The sequence below is a fragment of the Alosa alosa genome, chromosome 13 (genome assembly GCF_017589495.1).
Source record: "Alosa alosa isolate M-15738 ecotype Scorff River chromosome 13, AALO_Geno_1.1, whole genome shotgun sequence".
In the NCBI taxonomy this organism is placed as follows: Eukaryota; Metazoa; Chordata; class Actinopteri; order Clupeiformes; family Clupeidae; genus Alosa; species Alosa alosa.
The window spans coordinates 30,387,759-30,407,920 of NC_063201.1; the positions used below are offsets into that span (position 1 = coordinate 30,387,759).

At 42.6% G+C, this 20,162-nt stretch overlaps 2 protein-coding genes across 3 annotated transcripts; both read right to left on the reverse strand.

Moving 5' to 3' along the window:
* Positions 1-2,063: 2,063 nt before the first annotated feature.
* On the reverse strand, positions 2,064-9,161 carry pdp1 (pyruvate dehydrogenase phosphatase catalytic subunit 1). Of its 2 annotated transcripts, none has more exons than XM_048261172.1 (5): positions 9,077-9,161; positions 6,618-6,822; positions 5,615-5,899; positions 5,152-5,367; positions 2,064-3,937 (listed from the first exon to the last, which is right to left on the reverse strand). In XM_048261172.1, the coding sequence occupies exons 2-5, from the start codon at positions 6,795-6,797 to the stop codon at positions 3,086-3,088; spliced, it is 1,533 nt and encodes a 510-aa protein (XP_048117129.1). In that variant the 5' UTR covers positions 6,798-6,822; positions 9,077-9,161; the 3' UTR covers positions 2,064-3,085. The 2 variants fall into 2 exon arrangements, with proteins under 2 accessions (XP_048117129.1, XP_048117128.1); XM_048261171.1 differs by lacking the exon at positions 9,077-9,161 and adding an exon at positions 8,307-8,574.
* Positions 9,162-16,001: 6,840 nt separating this feature from the next.
* Positions 16,002-18,971, reverse strand: ino80c (INO80 complex subunit C). The gene is made up of 5 exons (XM_048261173.1): positions 18,546-18,971; positions 18,332-18,445; positions 17,956-18,067; positions 16,528-16,595; positions 16,002-16,406 (listed from the first exon to the last, which is right to left on the reverse strand). The coding sequence occupies exons 1-5, from the start codon at positions 18,765-18,767 to the stop codon at positions 16,275-16,277; spliced, it is 648 nt and encodes a 215-aa protein (XP_048117130.1). The 5' UTR covers positions 18,768-18,971; the 3' UTR covers positions 16,002-16,274.
* Positions 18,972-20,162: the final 1,191 nt, after the last annotated feature.

The following is a 20,162-nucleotide window of genomic DNA, read 5'->3' on the forward strand; positions in this document are numbered from 1 at the left end:
TGACAACAGGTCTTTCCAGAATTTAGCAGAAAAATTACATAACCAAAATAAATGTGCATTTGTTTCTGGGGATCCTTCACAGAAAGTACATGTATCATCCAAGTCCTTTTTCATTCTCACAATAAAACTCTTAGAGGGATAATATTGATGAATAAGTTTGTATGAGATTTCACACACTTTATTTGTGAGAAGATATTTTAGAGGTAATGTCCAAACTTTTTTCCAAGGAATTTCCCCAAATAACCCGGCCCAGTAGGAAATGACATATGGCATTGAAACAATATCATTTTGGAATCAGACTGGGTCTCATCAATAATGGTGTCCAATACATTTTTTAACCTATTAGTAAATATAGATGCAAGTATTTTATAATCATTGTTTAATAGAGTAATTGGACGCCAGTTGTCAAGCGAATCTAGGTTTTTATTGGGTTTAGGAATTAAAGTAATGATACCCTGAGTCATAGTAGTGGGTAAAACCTCATTACAGATGCTTTCTTGATATACACATAGTAAGAATGGTGTGATTTCATCAATAAAGGTTTTGTCAAATTTAGAAGTGAGACCATCACTACCTGGTGACTTATTATTTTTTAAGTTTTGGATACATCGTTTAATTTCACTTGTGGAAATATTGCGGTCACAGTCCGTTTCATCGTTGTCAGAAATATTTCTGTAATTCTTAATAGATTTAACAAAATCCTCAGCAATTTCTTTTGAGTATCTTAAGCTGTAGAGATTACTGTAAAATTTGGTACAAAACATGGAAATCATCTTTGTGTCAGTGATTATCTGGCCATCGATGTCCAACTGTGACACAGATGACAATCTAGAGTTCCGCTTTTCTAACCTGAAAAAGTAGGATGAATTCTGTTCTCCCTCTTCCATCCATTTTACCCTGGACCTGCGAAGGCGCCTTCAGCTTTCAAGCGATACATGTCATCCAACTCTTTTTGGAGTCACATATATTCTGTTCTGTCTTCCTCAGATAACTCAACCTGGAGATTACACTGTGCTCATATTTCTTTCTGTTTTTAGCTAGAGTGCTACCAGCATTCCTCAAGCAGGCTACTTGCCTATTTCAAATTTGCACAACTCCCAGTTTAGACAAAAAGAATTCTCAGTTAAAGCTTTGACAAGGTAATCAATAAGTATTGTTTTCACATCTTGCTTAATGTAGTCATATTTAAGTAAATTGCTATTAAGTTTCCAGATTGTGGCATTTTTAACATTACCAATGACGGGGAAGAAATTAAGACTCAAGAATATTGTCTTGTGGTCAGTTAAAGGTGAATTTTGGATGTACACTGATATGCATCTCTCCACTAAAGATCTTGATATAAGCCAGTAGTCTAGCCTAGACTGTCTAGATCCATCTTTGTTGCTCCAAGTATAGGTACAACTATGGGGATTTTTAACCCTCCAAATATCAATGATATCATATCTATCCATAAATGGTTTTAACTTAGAATTTGAATTAGATTGGCGTGGGGGCCATCGAAGATTCAGGGATGCTGCAGAGTTTCTCCCTTGAAGTGGTGACATCACGCTTTTGTTTCATCCAGTGAAATGGTTAGATAGAGGAGCAATAAAAAAGAGCAAGCGTAGAGCATCAGGTTAGCACCACGCTACCTGGCACAGCGCCCTCTAGTGACGCTGTGGATTATGCCGCATCTCTGACCCCCCCTGCTAGGCCAGTAACTAGGCACAAAGATACCACACCTCCTTCATAACAAATCCTCCCTCTCTAGGCTTATTGTGGAATCTATTCTCCATAGGGTATTGCAGAGGAAAAATAAGGCCATATTTCCAAACACATTAGCCTAAACAAGTGCACAGCACTAAATTACTGCAGGAGAAATGAGCCATGTATATTTCATAAAATCTTTCCAGGAATATCACTACTATGCTGTATATTATTCACATAATCACCACCAGCAGACTTTGCATGTCTCTGTTACTGTTGACATTATTAATGATGCATAATCTACATGTCATATTTATTTAGGCCAGTGTCAGTGTCTACAGAACTTCTGAAACTTATACAAATGACACATAGGCAGCTTTGTTTTTATTGTTTTAATAAAACACTAGTTATAAAATAGGACAGAGATCCCACCCACCCAAATGAATACTTCCGAACTGCGGTTAAATAGAGATACATCTTCAGTGGAGTTGATTCATTACATCTTAACAGCTTTAGATCAGATACGTAACCAAGTCAATGTTGTGCTATATATCCATATCCTCCACCACCAGCCTCCTGACCCATGCAGCATTTCCTTTACCTGCTGCTGTACACATCTGCTGCTGTCTGTGCGTGTGACCACGTGTGCACAGATACACTGGGAGAAATATAGCACTTCCCAGGGAAAGTATTAGAATAGAAAAGAAGGTGAAACCCTCTCACACTCACTCAAACACACACACACACACACACACACTCCAAAACATATCACAGGCTGTCCACAAATGTAACATACAGCACTGCATGTAAGAGTTTCAGTTTAGCCTTGTATTCAGTTTAGCCTTGCGCTACTCTAGACCCTTCAGATATTTCAGTAAACCGTATCCACAATGGAGTTTGACCTTGGAGTATGCAAACAGGCTTGCACACGATCACACCCATACCCAGGCACATTCACACTGATTTCACGATAACTGGAGTGCGTTCTTTTTTTGTGTAACATAACAGATTAGCCGACATTAGCATGATATGACAGCAGTGGACTGACTACAATCAGCTGCCCAGCGCCAAAGACATCCACATGTGCAAACACCTTACATTCCCTTGTAGCTCCTCATAGAAACACATTTAAAACTGATTGCATCCTCTCTGCTCAACACATGAGAACAGTGGACAGTCATTTTGGCACGCTTAGTGTTTCAGATAATGAAACACCCAACACTCACTCACCCGCTCACACACACTCATTCCAGGCACAGTCTAAGTGTCTTCCCCGAGCATGAAGCACCACCAAGGGAAGAGTGAATCTGTGTGTGTTAGTGCATGTCTGCGTGCGTGCGTGTGTGTGCGTTTCTGGATGTTTGGTTGGATATTCCTATGACATGCAGGTCCGACTGCTTCAGTCCTGCTGTGCTCCGATGACGTGGGGGTTGAACTGGCCGATGATGATGGTGATGTCGTCTCTGTACATACGGGCAAGCTCCTCGGGCAGGCTCAGCATCTTGGAGAGCCGCTCGTGGTCCACTGTGCCAAACTCGTTGTTCCCCACAGCGTGGCGCATGAGGTGCGTGGCGGCGTTCTGGTCCTCGAAGGTGGAGGAGACGCGCGCCTTGCGCTCTTGCAGCAGGCCCTGCATCTGGCCCAGCGTGACGCGGTAGCCGCCCACCGAGATGGGCTGCTGCTGGTGGACGCCCGTCAGGTACTGGCCCACGATGCGCACCACCTCCTGCCGGTGCAGCGTCTCCCACAGGCCGTCCGAGCCCAGCACCACGAAGCGGTCCTGCGGCCGCAGCCGGTGGTGCGTGAGCTCGGGCTCGGCGGTCAGGTAGGGCGGCGTGTGGTAGTTGGGCGGGATGAACTTGGTGTGCTCGTTCTCATGCAGCGCGTCCGGGCCCGACTCCAGCACGCGCTTCTGCAGCTCGATGCTCCACTTGAACTTGACGTCGCCAAAGGCGCGGAAGGGCATGAGCAGGCCCAGCAGCCGCTCCTGCCGCACCACCGTCTTGTGCTCGGACGCCGGGTGCTCCTGGCGCACGCGCCGCAGCTCGTCCTCGTTCTGCGCGCTGTGGTCGTTGGAGAGCGTCACCGCCGTGAAGGAGCCGTCGGCCTCCTGCACGCCCAGCACGGCGCGCCCGTCCCCAGCATTGGCGATGTGCAGGTCGTTGCCGTCGATGTGTGCCACGCAGGCCGTCGCCCCAGAGAAGGCCACACGCAGCACCCAGTAGTGCAGGAATGCATTGGGGTCACCAACCTGAGGGGGACAATTCACACACACAAACACACACAGAGATACATATAGACCGGAGGTGATTCACAAGAACAAACCTGTATTTATTAAAGGTGCTCTAAGTGATGTTACACAGTTTCTAAGCTAAAACATTTTTTGTCACATACAGCAAACATCATCTTACGATCCGTTAGCTGCCTGTCCCCTGAATACACTGTAAAAAAACAAACACAGTCTCTGTGGACAGACCAGGGTCTAAAAGCGGCTTAGAAGCCGTAGCTTAGAAATTGTGTAACATCACTTAGAGCACCTTTAATAAAGATTTTAAACAATTCCAATTCCTTTTGTTTCAGCAATATTAGGAAGTGAACTTTAGTTAAATACACTTTGAACTGAAAAATGCTTTCAATAAGCAAAATATAAATCTCTGACCAGTTAAACGGATTTGCAGAGACGGGAAATGGCGATCAGTGCAAAGCCGTTTCAGAGACTGAGAAACTCACACAAGCTCTGGGCTCGAACACATGCAAAAGGTTAAGAAATACTACACCAACACCAATCACATTGCCTATGTCCAGCAGCCCCTCTAAATTTAGCATCCAAAAAGGTATTTTGCCAGGGAGGCTTCCAAAAGGCCAGCTATCACACAGAAAGACTCGTTTATGTAACTCAAATGTTTATGTAATACATAGAAATTCCACGAGGGTCCTCTTGCCAACAAAACTTGAACCTTTGCCCAAAGAGTGAAATTAAGACCACACTAAATGTAGTGGGCAGCTGAAGGTCAAGCAAGATCGTTATGGTCTCTTAGGTAACGATCAGACAGGACTCGCTTTGCAGCACGAAATGCACGGTGCACTATGTGTTCATCAAAAAAAGCGGGCGCTTTTCCACTTGGAGTTGAACTTTTTTTCAATTTCGAGGCTCTCGAAAAATGCGAGGGGCAGCAGGTGCAAAAAACACGAGGTGCTCTGGGCACATAAGCAGCACGCAAAGCGCTTACTGCCAATACGGAAAAAAAAAGGCGCACTTCACTGCCTGGTCACCTCCTTCCACCAGCTCAGACTATCCTTGCATAATCTCAGCTGCTTGTGAGTGCATTCTGACAGAGGAGGAGTTTAATAAGGGTCCAATTCAACAGGGTCATTAGCCAGATTTACAGGAGATGCTGAAGGTGAAGATCAGCTGAAGGTAGTGTTGTTTTCAGCACGTGGCCAGAGAGAAGGTGTGTGGCTAACCTGTGCCTCCAGCGAGATGTCGTTGTCCAGGCGTTTGAAGGCACTGACCAGCGCCTCCCCCACGGTGGGCCTGTCGCCGGGCGTGCCCAGGTCCAGTAGCTCCTGCCAGTAGGTGCGGAGCGAGGAGAAGTAGAGGGCCTGCGCCTCCCGACTGAAGTAGTCATGAGGATGCTTATGCCACTGCAGGAGCGGGTGAACGGCACGGCCCGACTCCACCTGTACACACGCACACACAGCTTAGACGATTAAAAAAGATTTCCTCAAGTATTGAAATGTCACAATAGGATCATCCTGGATTTCATATTACAGGGTGTAGACAAATAAAAATTGGACTACAACTTCACTTTTGCAGGAATATATATGAATATATAAATCCCTTAAAGCAGGGCTGAAGTCTGTCTGAACACACACACAGTGAGTGAGAGTGAGAGAGAGAATAAATAAATGCTCCTGAGGCACTCACAGCGTTCTCCAGCTCCTGGAGTGTCTCGTGCGGCAGCAAGGCCACGGCGATGTAGTAGAAGAGCCTCTCGCTGAGGGCCTGGGCGCAGGCGCAGCCAGCATGGCCGTCGAACACGCCCAGCAGCATGCCGCGCGTCTGCAGCAGGGTGGCTGCGCTCCGCCGGTCCTCTATGGGGGCGTTGGCCGGCAGCTGATTGCTGTCAAAGCCCATCACCGAACTCAGGTTTTTGCCATCAAACTCAGGCACCTTGAAGCTGAACTCATTGGCTTTGAGGATGCTGTTCACCTGAGGAGGGAACGCAAATGCAAACTATGAAGGCCACTTCCATGGGTGACGTGCAAACTGCCCTAGACAAACTTGGTTGCAGGTGTACCTAAGTATAAGTATATATACTCTTTTGATCCCGTGAGGGAAATTTGGTCTCTGCATTTAACCCAATCCATGAATTAGTGAAACACACTCAGCACACAGTGAACACACAGTGAGGTGAAGTACACACTAATCCCGGCGCAGTGAGCTGCCTGCAACAACAGCGGCGCTCGGGGAGCAGTGAGGGGTTAGGTGCCTTGCTCAAGGGCACTTCAGCCGCGCCTACTTGTCGGGGTTCAAACCGGCAACCCTCCGGTTCCAAGTCCGAAGCGCTAACCAGTGGGCCACAAAGTGTGTGTGCTCCTTTGGGCCTTCCAGTGGTGTGAGTGGCTGCCCAGGGCCAAAGCCACTCTGACTGGGGAGAGGGAGGAGTGTGTGTGCTCCTTAGGGCCTTAGAGTGGTGTGAAAATTGTGCAAAATTAACATGTGCAAAATTAGCAACAAACTACACCTACATTGGTGTGTGTGTGGCTAATAAAAACAATAATGGTGAGAAATAATGGTGCAAATACTTAAGAATCCAGCCTTTTCTAACATGTCATTCCTCAAAACGTATTCAATAGGTTTGTCTGTTTACAGTACACTGACCATAACCACTGGGCAGCACTCATGCGGGTATGTTTGTAATGTGTACCTGTGGAGGTGTGAGCATGTAAGTGGAGTGCTGGGCCGAGGCACTGAAACACCGCTTCAACTGCCATCTTGTCTGTGGGAGGGTGCGGTTGGCACAGGGGGGCAGGAATTGGCATGACACTTGTAACTTTCGCAGCTCCCCACCCCGCCACACCCGGGAGAGGTGAGAGGTCGCTGCCATGGCACGGATTTAAACACCCAAAGAGCTGTGAAATTAGAAGACCCACTCACAATTAACACACACTCTCATGCAAAATACAACCCTGAACACGACAGAAAATAAATATGTACTATTTCAGGACAGTTAATGAGGGCTTGAAATCAGAAAAACAACATAACTGGACCTATTTGGATAACAGCAAAACATTTCACAAATTTGCTCTCCACTCGTTTGATAGACAAAAATACACGCCCACACACCCTGATGGAAGTACTTTGCATATCTTTGTGTGACCAACATGGAATTCTTCTTATAATGACCAGCAAATTGCGCTCATTATTATGTCCTCACTGCCGCTATAATAATAGACATTATAATAATGCTCAAACGTTACAATAAAACCCAAATAGTTGTCTGCATACATCCATTAAGAAATGTAACCTGAACTTATATGGTTATGCTGACAGGCTACTTATAGCTTTTGCGTCCCGTGGCCAGGTGTTACACTTCAAACAGACCACCACGATAAAAGCGATTTTCGGTCTCTATACTGCATTCTGTGGTAAATATTTGACTGGTAGTTGACCCCGCGTCCTGGCTATACGAGTCTCTTGACATTCAACGCGCTGACCAGCACTAGACGACCCCAGGGCGATTATAATTAGCTTTCCTCCTCCTTGTCACCTGTATGGCGTAACTCATGCCCGCTGCCTCAATGGACGGGAATAAATAGCCTGGACAACAGCATGCTGTGTGGACACGCAAACGCAGGACTCACAAAACGAGTAAAACCTGTCAGAACATTACATCCAATTTACATGCTGAACTTTATCTTAAACGGAAGTGGAAAAAACGGGACATTCGTTTGATTTAAAGTTACACCCAACTGCAAAAAATTCCACAGGCCAGTTAACGTTAGCGGTCGGATAGCTATGATTCACCGGGGGCAATAAGCGGACGACCGCTCGCAGCAAACTAGAGAAAACGCCCAAATATGCTAGCCACCTATACCGACCGTATTTTTGGATAGGATGTGCTACACTCAGTACAAGACGTACACTGTCGTGACTGACTGGTGTTTTAAAGTTGGTTTAACATCTGTTCATTGGTATTAAGCAGGCTAACTTGGCTAAATAAGGCAGGAGTGGGCAAGAATCCCACTCCTCACGCGCGTATGTAATGTTACTCTCCTTATTTTTTATTTTTTTGACGGGTAACGTCAGTTCAGAAGCAAACATTGATTTAACCAGGGTCAAAATGACGTCCGATTGCACTAAGCCAGGGTCGATATCATTTGGCTGTTAAATGGCACGCTACGAGTTGTCGGGTCGGCTGCTAAATGCCAGTTGACATTAAGCATGCAGTAACTAGCCATCCTTCTAGTTCACAAACTAGCCTATACCACAGCAGTAGCTGCTACCCAACCGACACCACACATCTGTAAACGCCGCCTGCGCAAATATGGTAGATAGAAGTCAGTAATGTCGTTTTAGTATTGCAAAAAAGTACACGAGAAGGATTAATGTTTACCTTGTCCGTTAAGTGCCGCAGTAGTTCCAACGCATAATCGAACAACCCCTTTCCACCCGCATTCCACTTGCAGTGGCTGCTCAGTGGGTCACGCTGATTGGCTCACCTCAGCGCCGGTGGCGTCACATCGATGCATGCAAACTCCATTAACCCATTGTAGGGCGAATGTCCTGTAGGCCCTAGCATGCTAACGAGCATTGGTGTGTAATCTGATAGGTGCTTTTTGACAGCTACAATATAGTCTAGATGGATATAGCCAAACTGTCCACCTTTAATAGGCTGCTCACCAAGGCTATACACCTTGATTTGGAGGATCCATGTGTTTGTGGTCAGCCACACACACTGACACGCACAACAGCAGCAGGATCAAAATAGTTTGACCCACATACCTGCCCTTCATCAAGTCAAGAATAACTGACTGACTGACCAGTCCCTGGGCCTACTGCCTGAACTGAGGTGAACTATTGCTCTAATAATGGGGCGGTGGTAGCGTAGTGGTTAAAGAGCTGTGCTAGCATGCAGTAGCCAGTAGTTTGTACCCTTGTGCAAGGCATTTAACCCTGAGTTGCTCCCTTGTAATTTAACTGATATATGTAAGTAGCTTCAGAAAAAAAGATTTGCTAAAAGAATCAATGTAAATAGAAGAAAATCTTAAATTGTGAGACTCACAGACATTACAATACAGTACAGTGTTTCTGTCTGAAAACACACAGATGTACATCACAGTGTAAAATGTATGCCTTACAGGAACTGAGATTCTGAGAGCCTACCTCCTAAGGAGTGCTTTGTGGATGAAAACATCCTCCGTTTGAAAGGGTATTGCTTTGCACAGCAATTCACTTTTCATTAAAGATCCTGCAAACCAAAAGATGTACATAACTGAAAACATCACAAGACTTGTGAACTGTGTGGCACTGATTGTAGAGTTTGACCATTAAAGATGGCATCATATTTTGTGCCCTTGGTTGTTGGGGGTGGTCCTAAAAAATAGGGATGGACCGATAGATCAGCCAATATCCAGTGGTGTAGTGGGGATTTTTAAAGTGGGGGGACGCTATTTTAATGACGTCATTGCAAAAACTGTCACACTCGCACCTCCACATAGGCTACATCGGTGCGTAAGGCCAAGGCCAAATTGTTACCAGCTTTCGTGAACATGAAACCGAATTAAAAAAAACAATTAAATGACATGGATTAGCTTCAAAATGTAGCCTAATGTCTTCACCCAAAACTACACTTTTCCACCAAAGTCTATGGTCTGTAGCTTTTCGTTTTGTTGTATCAGACAATAAACAGACAAACCATAATGTAGAGTAGGCTAGCCTATGTAATCTAGTCTAATTTTCTTGACGCATATGTAACCTAACCACACTAGCACCACCACTAGGGGCCAAAGTTAATAGATCAATATGGAAACCCAGTGTTCCCCACTATCGGGTATTCAATTGAATGACTGAGGGAGTAGCCAGTGTACAAAAATAATGCACTTTTAATGTCTGATTTGTTTGTAGCAAAAATATAAATATTTATGAATTCTTTAGTTGAAGTCAAGGAGGAGTTGTTACATAACCAGTTTTTTTTTTTTTTTTAACCACACCATATAAACAATGTTATGTCAATGTGCATACACTACAGATAGGCTACTATGCTTGCTAAAAAAAATAAGAAAAGAAACAGAATAAATATAAATCCCCCCAAAAGAGGGCACAATCACTTCAATAAGGGCGAGGGATAAAGAGGTGCCAGCTGAGGATGGAATCACCCAGAGGACAATTTCATAGTCTAGCCTAGCAGGAATATAACTGGCCTATATCACACAGCAGTTAGCTATACTATGCATAAGATTGATATAATTAACACCACTACACACCGGTAGCTATATACTACTAGGAGCGCTACAATTAGTTCAAATATACACCACCCAGGCAACAATCCACTACAAACTGCAACACAGCCAATAATGTCACTACACACACAGACGCCGTGCACACGACGCCGGTTTTTGTGAAACCGGTGAGGTTTTGTTAACGATTACGCCTTGCATGTACACGACGCCGGCAGTTTAGGAGACTGAAACCGATAGCTTTTGAAACCGGCTTCCGAAGTGGAAACTTTTGAAACCGCCGGCTAACTTTCGCCATGTAGACGCCTGTAGGTGCGAAGCCGGCAACTTTATGACGACATAGCCCCACCTCTCAACTCAGCCACGGCACTCAACCTGACATGTTGCTTGTCAAAACAAACCAAACCATTTATTTATCATATTAAAATGTTTTTCTTTCCCCTGACATGATTTATGTCAGGGGTGGGCAAACTTTTTGGCTCAAGGGCCACACTGGGTTTTGAAAATTGGCCGGCGGGCCGCACAACCGCACAATTTGAAATTTCACATAGCAGTCACATACCTTGAAAATGAACTTTATTAGTTTAACAGTTGAATTGAAAACCGAATTGTCTGTAGTCTCCTTATTTCGTGCGACTGCTTAACCAGAGCACTTATTAGACATTCTCTGGCTTAACAAACTGTTTCAACAATGTTTTCTTCTACGCGATTCACGCGAAATTATCGTGAAGCTTCTGCACAGCGGCGCCATCGACTGGTCTGGCATATGCACTACAGCACATTTAGCCGGTTACACCTCTGTGTGTAAACGCGAGGTTTTTAATTGCCGGAGTCGTTAAAGGTGTGAAAGCGATAAGAGAAAATCCACCCGGCGGTGTCGTGTACAGGCCTCCTGCAGGCTACACTGACTAGGGTGGAGGCAGAGCAGAGTATGCTACCCTCGGAGTTCTCCCAGCCCCAGCTGACAAAGGAATGAAAGGAAAGGAGCAGCCCTCGCCATACACAGCAAGAGAATAAATAAACACGCAAACTTGGAGGTGGTTTTACACACTACAGCTACCTACAACATAACATTAACCCACTGACATATAATTTTTTACATATAGGGAAAACAGTGGGTATAACTTGCTCCTGAAAATAACAAAAGATCACATTAATCCATGCACATTCAACCAACATTTCCACATGACACTAGACAATGAGTGCATATTCAACACACAACAGCATGTACCCTTCTCCTGTTAAGATTAACGGGTTACACTTTAATATACATAACATTTAAGCTAATAGAATCTTCAACAAACATTCGTGCAGCTAGCCAGCCACCCTGTCCGGACACAACGCGAATAAGGGAGCTACAATATAAATACACATTTGTTATAGCAAAGCTGCACTAACTGGACGGACAATAAAATCATTTAATACCTGAATATCGACGCCCCCTGCATGTACCACAGCCGATGATGACGACCAGGCACCGGAGGACTGAAACACTATTTGTCAAAACACATCACAAAGTTTGTAAGCTTATGGCCTGTAATAGTTGACGTCTGCCTCAAACAATTAAGCCAAAAAAGACGCCAGGTGCATCAACGGCTTATCCCTTTCCCACCCGTCACACATACATGCCGCGGCATGGCTTCATTCATTACCACACGTAAACGATGGCAATAACAATAGCACAAGCAGGATTCACACGCATATTCAACACGCTGTGTGGGCACTGTAGTTTGAGGGGGCGTCATATGAATGTCATTGCAAATGATTAAAATACAGAGGTGCACAGTCAATAAAACAAAACAAAAAAATAACAGAAAGAACACTGGGCAAGCAAGTGCCAGTCATTTGAAAAGTTTTTGTTTGGATGAAGGTAGCTCATACCTCATCAGTGTTTATACCGGATCTGTGTTTGGGTGGTTGACATGACATGGCCTTTTTTTGGTCCAATGTGTCAAAGATATAGCCTGACGAGCCAGACCCACATTAAAAGGTAGGGTCTGGAAACTCACCGTTCGCAGTGCTCAGTCCGAGGGGCGGGATAATCAGTTGTCTTTTAAATTCCCTCTGCATGCAATAGGACAGCTGCAGCGCTATGAGTCCCATGCGTTTCCCACCAGAGCTAGTTGGCTAGTTCAAACGTTTGCCAACTTAATAAAAGCTTAACTCGTGTCACACTGTTCGCCAGCAGCAACATCCATCTTATTTGTTTTCAAGTAGCAGGGAATTCAAGCCAAACCGTTGCAACTCAATCTTTATGTTAAGCCCACCTAACGACTCTATACACGATTTCATTGGCCTGATTAAGTTTCGATTTCTGGAGCTCACAAGCCAACGGAGAGTTGCTAGACTAGCCCTGGCAGCAAATGTAATTTGCTTCCGCTAGGGGCGCGTCTAGATTTCTAGGCTATCAAAGATAGGTAGGCTAAATTATAAAATAAATATATCAAAAACTATGATGATATTGTTCAGAAAATGCTGTTTTATATGAACATACAGAGCATTCATGGGATTAATCTTCCATTTTTCACAATTTTCAGCCAAACCAGAAAAAGCTCATATGGCGTGACTGTCCCAGTCACATTTCACAAATTTTGAATAAAAACAAGAACATTAATTCATATTCTGTTTATTCAATCATATTGATAACCCAGATGCCTACTTGTGAGTCTGCTTGACTAAAAGTTCAGGCATAATATTGTGAAGCCACCCTTAACTAAAACACTTTGTCCCAGAAATGTATATCATATGGTGTGACGCCATATTCCTTTTTTTAAACGGGGAATTGTTTGGAGACCTTTGGGGAGTAGGGGTCCTCCTTCTTTCAGGAGGAAGAACAACACCTTAGAAGGACACTGAAAGTTACAAGGTGAGTTGTCTCTATTCATGTTTTCAAAAAAATCAAGTATATCCGGCACTCCTGCTTCAGTTCCCTTTTGCATTGTCTTTTGATGTGACGCATTTTACGCAAAAATGCCCAAGTAAAATAAATGCACATTGCTTAATGTCATGCTAAGTACATGAAACCTCATATGGTGTGACCCCATATCATATAGTGTGACCGGGTTTCCTCAACATATGATTTATTTGTCACACTGTATGATAGAAACTGCATTTTCCTGCATAAATAATGTTTTTTCATACATATGTTTAACTCATAATTAAGTGTGATATATATTTTGACATATTTAACACGATTTAACATGTATTATTTAAGATGTGCAACTATCACACACACATAAAACTCAAATCACCCCCACACACACTCACTCACTCACTCTACAGCCTTGGATACAAAAGATACATATTTGACATTCTAAATATCAATAGTAGTCTGAGAAAATAAATTCTGGTGTTAAAGAAAACAGTAATATTAATGTTGTCTTTAGCACTATAAGTAATTGCAACAATTTAATCTGATTATAATGCAGGAAAACTTTTTAAATTATCTGAATAAATTGTTGAATTTGTCTTTTAACAGATATAAAGAGAATAAACTCAAAGGGGAACTACCGTACAAACATTCAGATTGAAGCCCACCATTGAGAAGAGAAACTCAGGGAACCCAAGAGCTATACAATATTTGATGGCATTCTGTTTTGCATAGTTGTGATTTCTGAAAGTGAATGATGTCTTAAACTGTCTTTTGTTGCTTGTGAAATGCATATAATACACATTTTTGTATTAACAGATTGTTTTGTGGTGTTATTTATCATATGGCGTGACACCATATAATTTGGTGTGACATCAAGAAATTATGAAAATAAAAAGGCTTTTGGGGTCTAAATCATAAAAATCTCAATGGAACAGATATAAAATAGGGTCAGCAAAAGTCACAAGCATTTTCTTTCTTTTATATCAAGGTATGTCAAAATGAATATGACGTTTATTGAAAGATTGAGGACATATGCCTTACTCTGTGTATTGATGAAGAAATATACTGTAAAATGTAATAAATTTGCACAAGGAAATGCTAGATCTTGATGAAGTAATGATAGAAGATTCTAATACATTGCTCACATTAAAAACAAAATACCCCATTATAATTTTACAAACAATAACTTTCATGTCACACCATATGACAATTTTAGTCACTACCACAACTAATTAGTGAATAAATATTAATTTCAACACAAAATCTAAAAGACCATACATATTTTTGGGAATGGAAGGGTCAGTACAACAGGACTAAGTGATTTCCATGCCTAATATCTGAACTTTTTTTCGGCCTAAAACGTCAACCACCCGTTTGCATATTTAATACGTTTCATACATGTGTTTCAACACTGCATTTCGGTCGTTGCTTTTACCTTACAATTACCTTACGCATGCCAGTTAATGTATCCATCAGCTGCCTGCCTGCAGCCTACTTCCAAAACTCCAAAGCTGCTTGCTGTCAGATTTGGTTCCGAGGGCCCAAGTTCAGTGTATCAGTGTATTCATATAATCTAGATTCATTACACATAAATTGAAATATTTCAAGCCATGTTTTTGTTTTAATTTTAATTATACTAATATTGATTATTCAGAAACCCAGAATCTCAAAATATTACAATAAATAATTCATGATAGAAATGTCAATCTGAGATAAGCTCTAATAAGCTGATTAAGTCAAAACACCTGCAATGGTTTCCTGAGCCTTTATCTCAGTCTATGCAGGGCAATGGACTTGTCCATGATATTTAGATTTTTTGAGATGCACCTGTATGTGAACTCTTGTTGCTGTGCTTCCGGAATGATACTTCTTGATAGCCGTTTGCATCCCAACCCAGGCGTAGGTCCAGGATGGCAGACAGCACTATTGAGGCTCTGGACGTGCATGGGCCTAATGCAATGAAAGACAGATGAAGGAAGAAACCCTTGTGAAATGCTCATGAAGGCTGTGCTGCTGGTAATGTGGTTTTAGTCCTTTGGTTAGAAATTCAGGCTATGCTGGTAGTAGCACTAGCGTTTTCAGTCGTGAATGAGAACCTTTACGGATCCTGGGTAGAACATACGGCATGTTGTTGAATGTCACATTACATGCAGTGTAATGTGAAATGGGTCACTGTGGGAAATCCCCTAGGAATTTAACATCAGTCCTGTGTATGTTTAAATGACCTGAAATTAATTTGGTTAATTCTGAGGTCAGTGAAGGTATGCCAGAAAATTTGTAATCTCCGAGTAATTAAGAAAATGTGTATTGAGTTGCAGCATTAACTTGCCAACTAGACACAGTGCTTCATGTGGTTGTCCAACATCATTATCATCGCTACACAGCAGGTGGCAGTAAAACCCTGCTTAATGCTGGAAACATGCTGTGAGTAGAGCGAAATGTTCTAGAAGCAACAGGCATACTTTTCCATACAGTTTTAGTTGTTTAAAGTGATTAGGAATGAAAAAATATCAGCAGGCCTATATTAAATAATCCCAAAGGAGATCTAGGAATACTAAATTTATTGGTCGGCACGTAATTATCAAATTTTTTTTCAACTTATTGGTTCTGTGTGGAAAGAAGAAAAATTAAGTCAGGGCCAAAACTATTAAGGCCAACGCCCACTGGCAGCGTCAGACGCACATCAAGTGATGCCAAAGCTTAGACCTCCATTACTTTAAACGGAGCATCTGACACGTGTCAACGGCAAAGTTTAGAAAATTGTTCTCTCTTGAGCATCAAATTCATAGACGTGAATGTCGTCGCCACTGGGCGTTGGCCTTTAGATCCACACCGTTTCTGAGATGCAGACCTGCTCACATCTCACGACCAGTGTGCATGCCATTCAATTAAAGCACACTTTGGCACTGCTTCATATGCCCAGATTAAGATATATATATTAAAATTAAAAAATAAATAAATAAATAAAAAAACACACATGTACAAAAAACTAAACAGGAATTTAATTCCAATGTCCTGGGGAATAGGGTGTTTAGCAGTAGCTACAAATCTAAGGATAACAGTTGTACAAAACAAGTTGAAGAAAGTGTCAAAGCAAATACAAATATACATTACTCTGGATACCAGAGAGCAGATATGGTTTACATTACAAGACACACACATACGCATTCCACATTAGGTGTGATCAGGTGCACAGTATTTCAAAAGCACACAATACATATATGTATTTTTTATGATTGAGTGCACCCTTATGTTAGGGCACTATGCAAGTGGCCTTCCTCAATGTCAAGTAGCCAGTGACCACATCAGTGGGCAGAAGGCGGATGTAAGAGAACTCTTCTGTGGAGGCAAACCTCAGCTTAGTCTGGGGATCTGTGTAGTTGGCCTGTAACACATAACATAGCAAGTGAGTATGATAAAAACTATCTGTCCTACAACGCAGTGCTCACCCACACAGATATTCATATGCACTGGAATGTCTTTGGGTCTATAAATGCACTTCTTACCACAAGACCAGAGATGTCGGAGTATTTCTTTGCTGGTTTCAAGGAAGGGGGTGCATCTATGTTGTAATCTATTGTAAAAGATATAAAACATGTTAGTATGACTACACTGATACTATATTTGATGCCATGTTTCATTAACCCCATCATATAAATGGAGGTGTTTTTTTCTGATAATTTTACAGTTATGTATCTGCACAGAAGACTTGACAAATTACTGTATATATTTCTGTGATTTTTTTGTTTTTGTGGAACTTTTGACTAATGCCGGGTTTACATTGTATGCGCAAGCGGCAGCAGTGCACTATGAAACCTATTATTTTCAATGGCTTGCGCGTGCAAGAACTGGCCTGCCGCTGCGCTGAGCAAAGCGCAGCACAAGCAGCATTTTCCCGCCTTGTCGCTATTGTGCGTTCCACCATGTTGAACTTTGACCGTGGCGTGCTGTAAATCATAGGTATTTTGCGCTGGCGACAAGCACAACAAAAATTATCGGAACATTATCTTAATCAAGAGCAACCTAGCGGCGAGCGAAGCGCAAAGACAACCTCTGGATATGAGCATGTGCACGCAACTTCTTTGGACGACCATGCCGAGGCCTGTTCTGAGTGGAACCTGTATTGTTAAATCGCTGTATGGTCTTGGCCACCACGCTGCAGCTCAGTTTCAGGGTGTAAGCAATCTTCATATAGCCTAGGCCATCTTTATGTAGAGTAACAATTATTTTTTTCAGATCCTCAGTTCTTTGCCATGAGGTACCACGTTGAACTTTAAGTGACCAGTATGAGAGCGATAACACCAAGTTTAACACACCTGCTCCCCATTCACACCTGAGACCTTGTAACACCAACGAGTCACATGACACCGGGGAGGGAAAATGGCTAATTGGGTCCAATTTGGACATTTTCACTTACTTTTGTTGCCAGCGGTTTAGACATTAATGGCTGTGTGTTGAGTTATTTTGAGGGGACAGTAAATTTACACTGTTACACAAGCTGTACACTGACTGCACTGTAGCAAAGTGTCAATTATTTAGTGTTGTCCCATGAAAAGATCAAATAAAATATTTACAAAATGTGATGGGTGAGATACTGTATATTTCCTCATCAGAGGGTATTTTTTCAGGTCTGCCTGAGGACATCCAAGTTCCTATTCCTATGCTAGTTTTTAGTGACTACGAACTAAGGTAACGGGCAACTGCATATGGATGGACTCCAAGCAGACTAGAAAGAATAAGAACAATGCTTCCCATCAACATGTTCTCATATTATATATTATGACAGTTTCCCCAATGCACTAGTTAGATAATCTCATTGACAGGAAGCATTCCGATCATCCTTCCACAGGACACAAAATACTTGCAGTCCTACAGCATGGAAACAGAATGATTAATTTACAGAAACATGGAGAGCTGCAGTTGAAATGACTCACAGTTGGGATGGTCGATTTTCCAAGGCAGAACACGCTCTGAGGCTATAATCTGCTTCAGGTTCTTCCAGCTCCGATTCTTCTTCCCTGCTGCAGCCCCTCCTATACCAGAGTGCTGTAAGGAGGGGAGTGGGGTTGAAACAGAGGGACACGGAGAGGAAGGGGAAAAGACCAGATGAATACAAATGAATGGGAAGTCATAAAAAACACTAGTCTCACTTGCTGGTAAAGATGGTCCAAACCTTAAGACTCTAAACTTAGGAGGGAAATTAAATGTGTGCATGTGTTTCTTGCTCAGGGATGAAGTGGTCTGCTACTGACTGACTGATAAAGGTAGTGTAGGTTTGGCTATGGTCAGAGAAGTAGACGACTAACTCACCACAAAACTGGGGTCTTTGAAAGGCAGAGGTTTTGCCGCAGGTTCAGCTGACCCAGAGGTAACGTCACCTCCTCCTGATTTTGCTTCGCTTGTTGTGACATCCACGGTTGCTAACTGAAAAAACGCCAAGTAAACATAAGCAGAATGGCTATTAATATCTGCAGAATGCGAAAACATACCGTATACATTCATGGTAATTCTTGGCCCAACGAACCTGGCCTGTAGAGCTAGCAGTAAACTGTATCTTTTTTTTCTTGCTGTTGCTAGTGACTCCGGGATTAATAGCTGGGCTAGCAGGTCGCTTCTTTCCTCTCCCCAAGGTGGAGGATGGTGGTGTGGTTGTAGACGGCGTTTTGCTGCTGGGACCAGGAGAAACTGAAACCGCGACCACGTCCACCATCACCGGTGAGCTGGGACTAGCAGACGGCGAAGCCATTTTCGACAACAAATTATTCGACCGTATCTCATGTAACGTTGCTTTAGGCTATGATAAGACGTCTCACCACCAGAGACTCACTCACTTGTTTTCAGTTTAATATTTCACCCCCAATAACGTACACCAGCCAACATAAACACAAAATCTTCTTCTAACTATATTGGAGGTTACTTCCGACCAGAAGGGGCATTAGCGCCACCCACGGGCTTGGAAGAGAGATTTTAATTCCTCTCATCATAGCCTAAAATCGTGTGTGTGTGTGTGTGTGTGTGTGTGTGCGAGCGCTCAGCTAAAAACTCTAGTCCGATTGGAGTTACCTTAAATAAAAACCGCCAGAGTCAACATAACAATCTATGCATATCCATATATATATAAGCTATGGCACGTTTTAACTGGATATGTGTCTTTATTTTCTATTTATTTCCTCCTTGCTCCTTTCCTTCTATCCCTGCCTGACTGACATTATTGTGCTCATTCTCTCTCTCTCTCTCTCTCTCTCTCTCTATTAGTTAACAAATATGTTTAGTATGTTAACATTTTCTAACACCACTTATGAACCTAACACACCAACCTAACTAGCACCCAGACCCATGCACTATCCACCTCTATCTCTCGACTACTAAGCTTAACTTAAACTCTGCACTGCTCGGTTTGTGTATTGTATAAAGTTTAAAGTTAAACTTTTGCACTGTAGCTTGAATGTCATCCCACTCTGCAAGTTGCTTTGGACAAAAGTGTCAGCTAAATGAATAAATGTGATGTAAAGTATAGACTACCATGCATATTTAATTGTTAGGCTTCTATGATTTAGTGATCTTATTCCCATTAAATTTTTTGCTATACATTGTGATAATCTACCCTACCCAATATGTATCAATGCCTTAGGCCGATTATATTCAGTCTATTCCACACAGATGTTGTATTTATTCCAAATCTCTTCATGCCCTAGCAGCTGGCTAAAGAAAAGTGATTCATGCTCTATGACAGACTGCCTCATTAAGGAGAACACTGCAAGTTTATTTTCACACTCACATTTGGACAGATTTGAGTGTCCCTTGGAAAACTGTTAATTACACCACACAAGTTACCCATACAAAGGCTAATATCCACCTCTCTTGATTATCTTTCTCTCACACGAACATGCAACATACATGACCTAACAGCTGCCCATCCAGGTATCACTCAGATTCACCTTAGCCTATTGCCACCTATACACAGCCCACCCACATAGCAACACATCTTACATCTGCCCCTTCTCTGTCTCTCTCTCTCTCTCTCACACACACACACATACACACTCTCTAGAGCGTTCAAGATGTAACATACATTATTCATCACACTGTAATAGCATTTGGAAGATTTACAATACCAGTCATGCAGAGGATGAATAATACA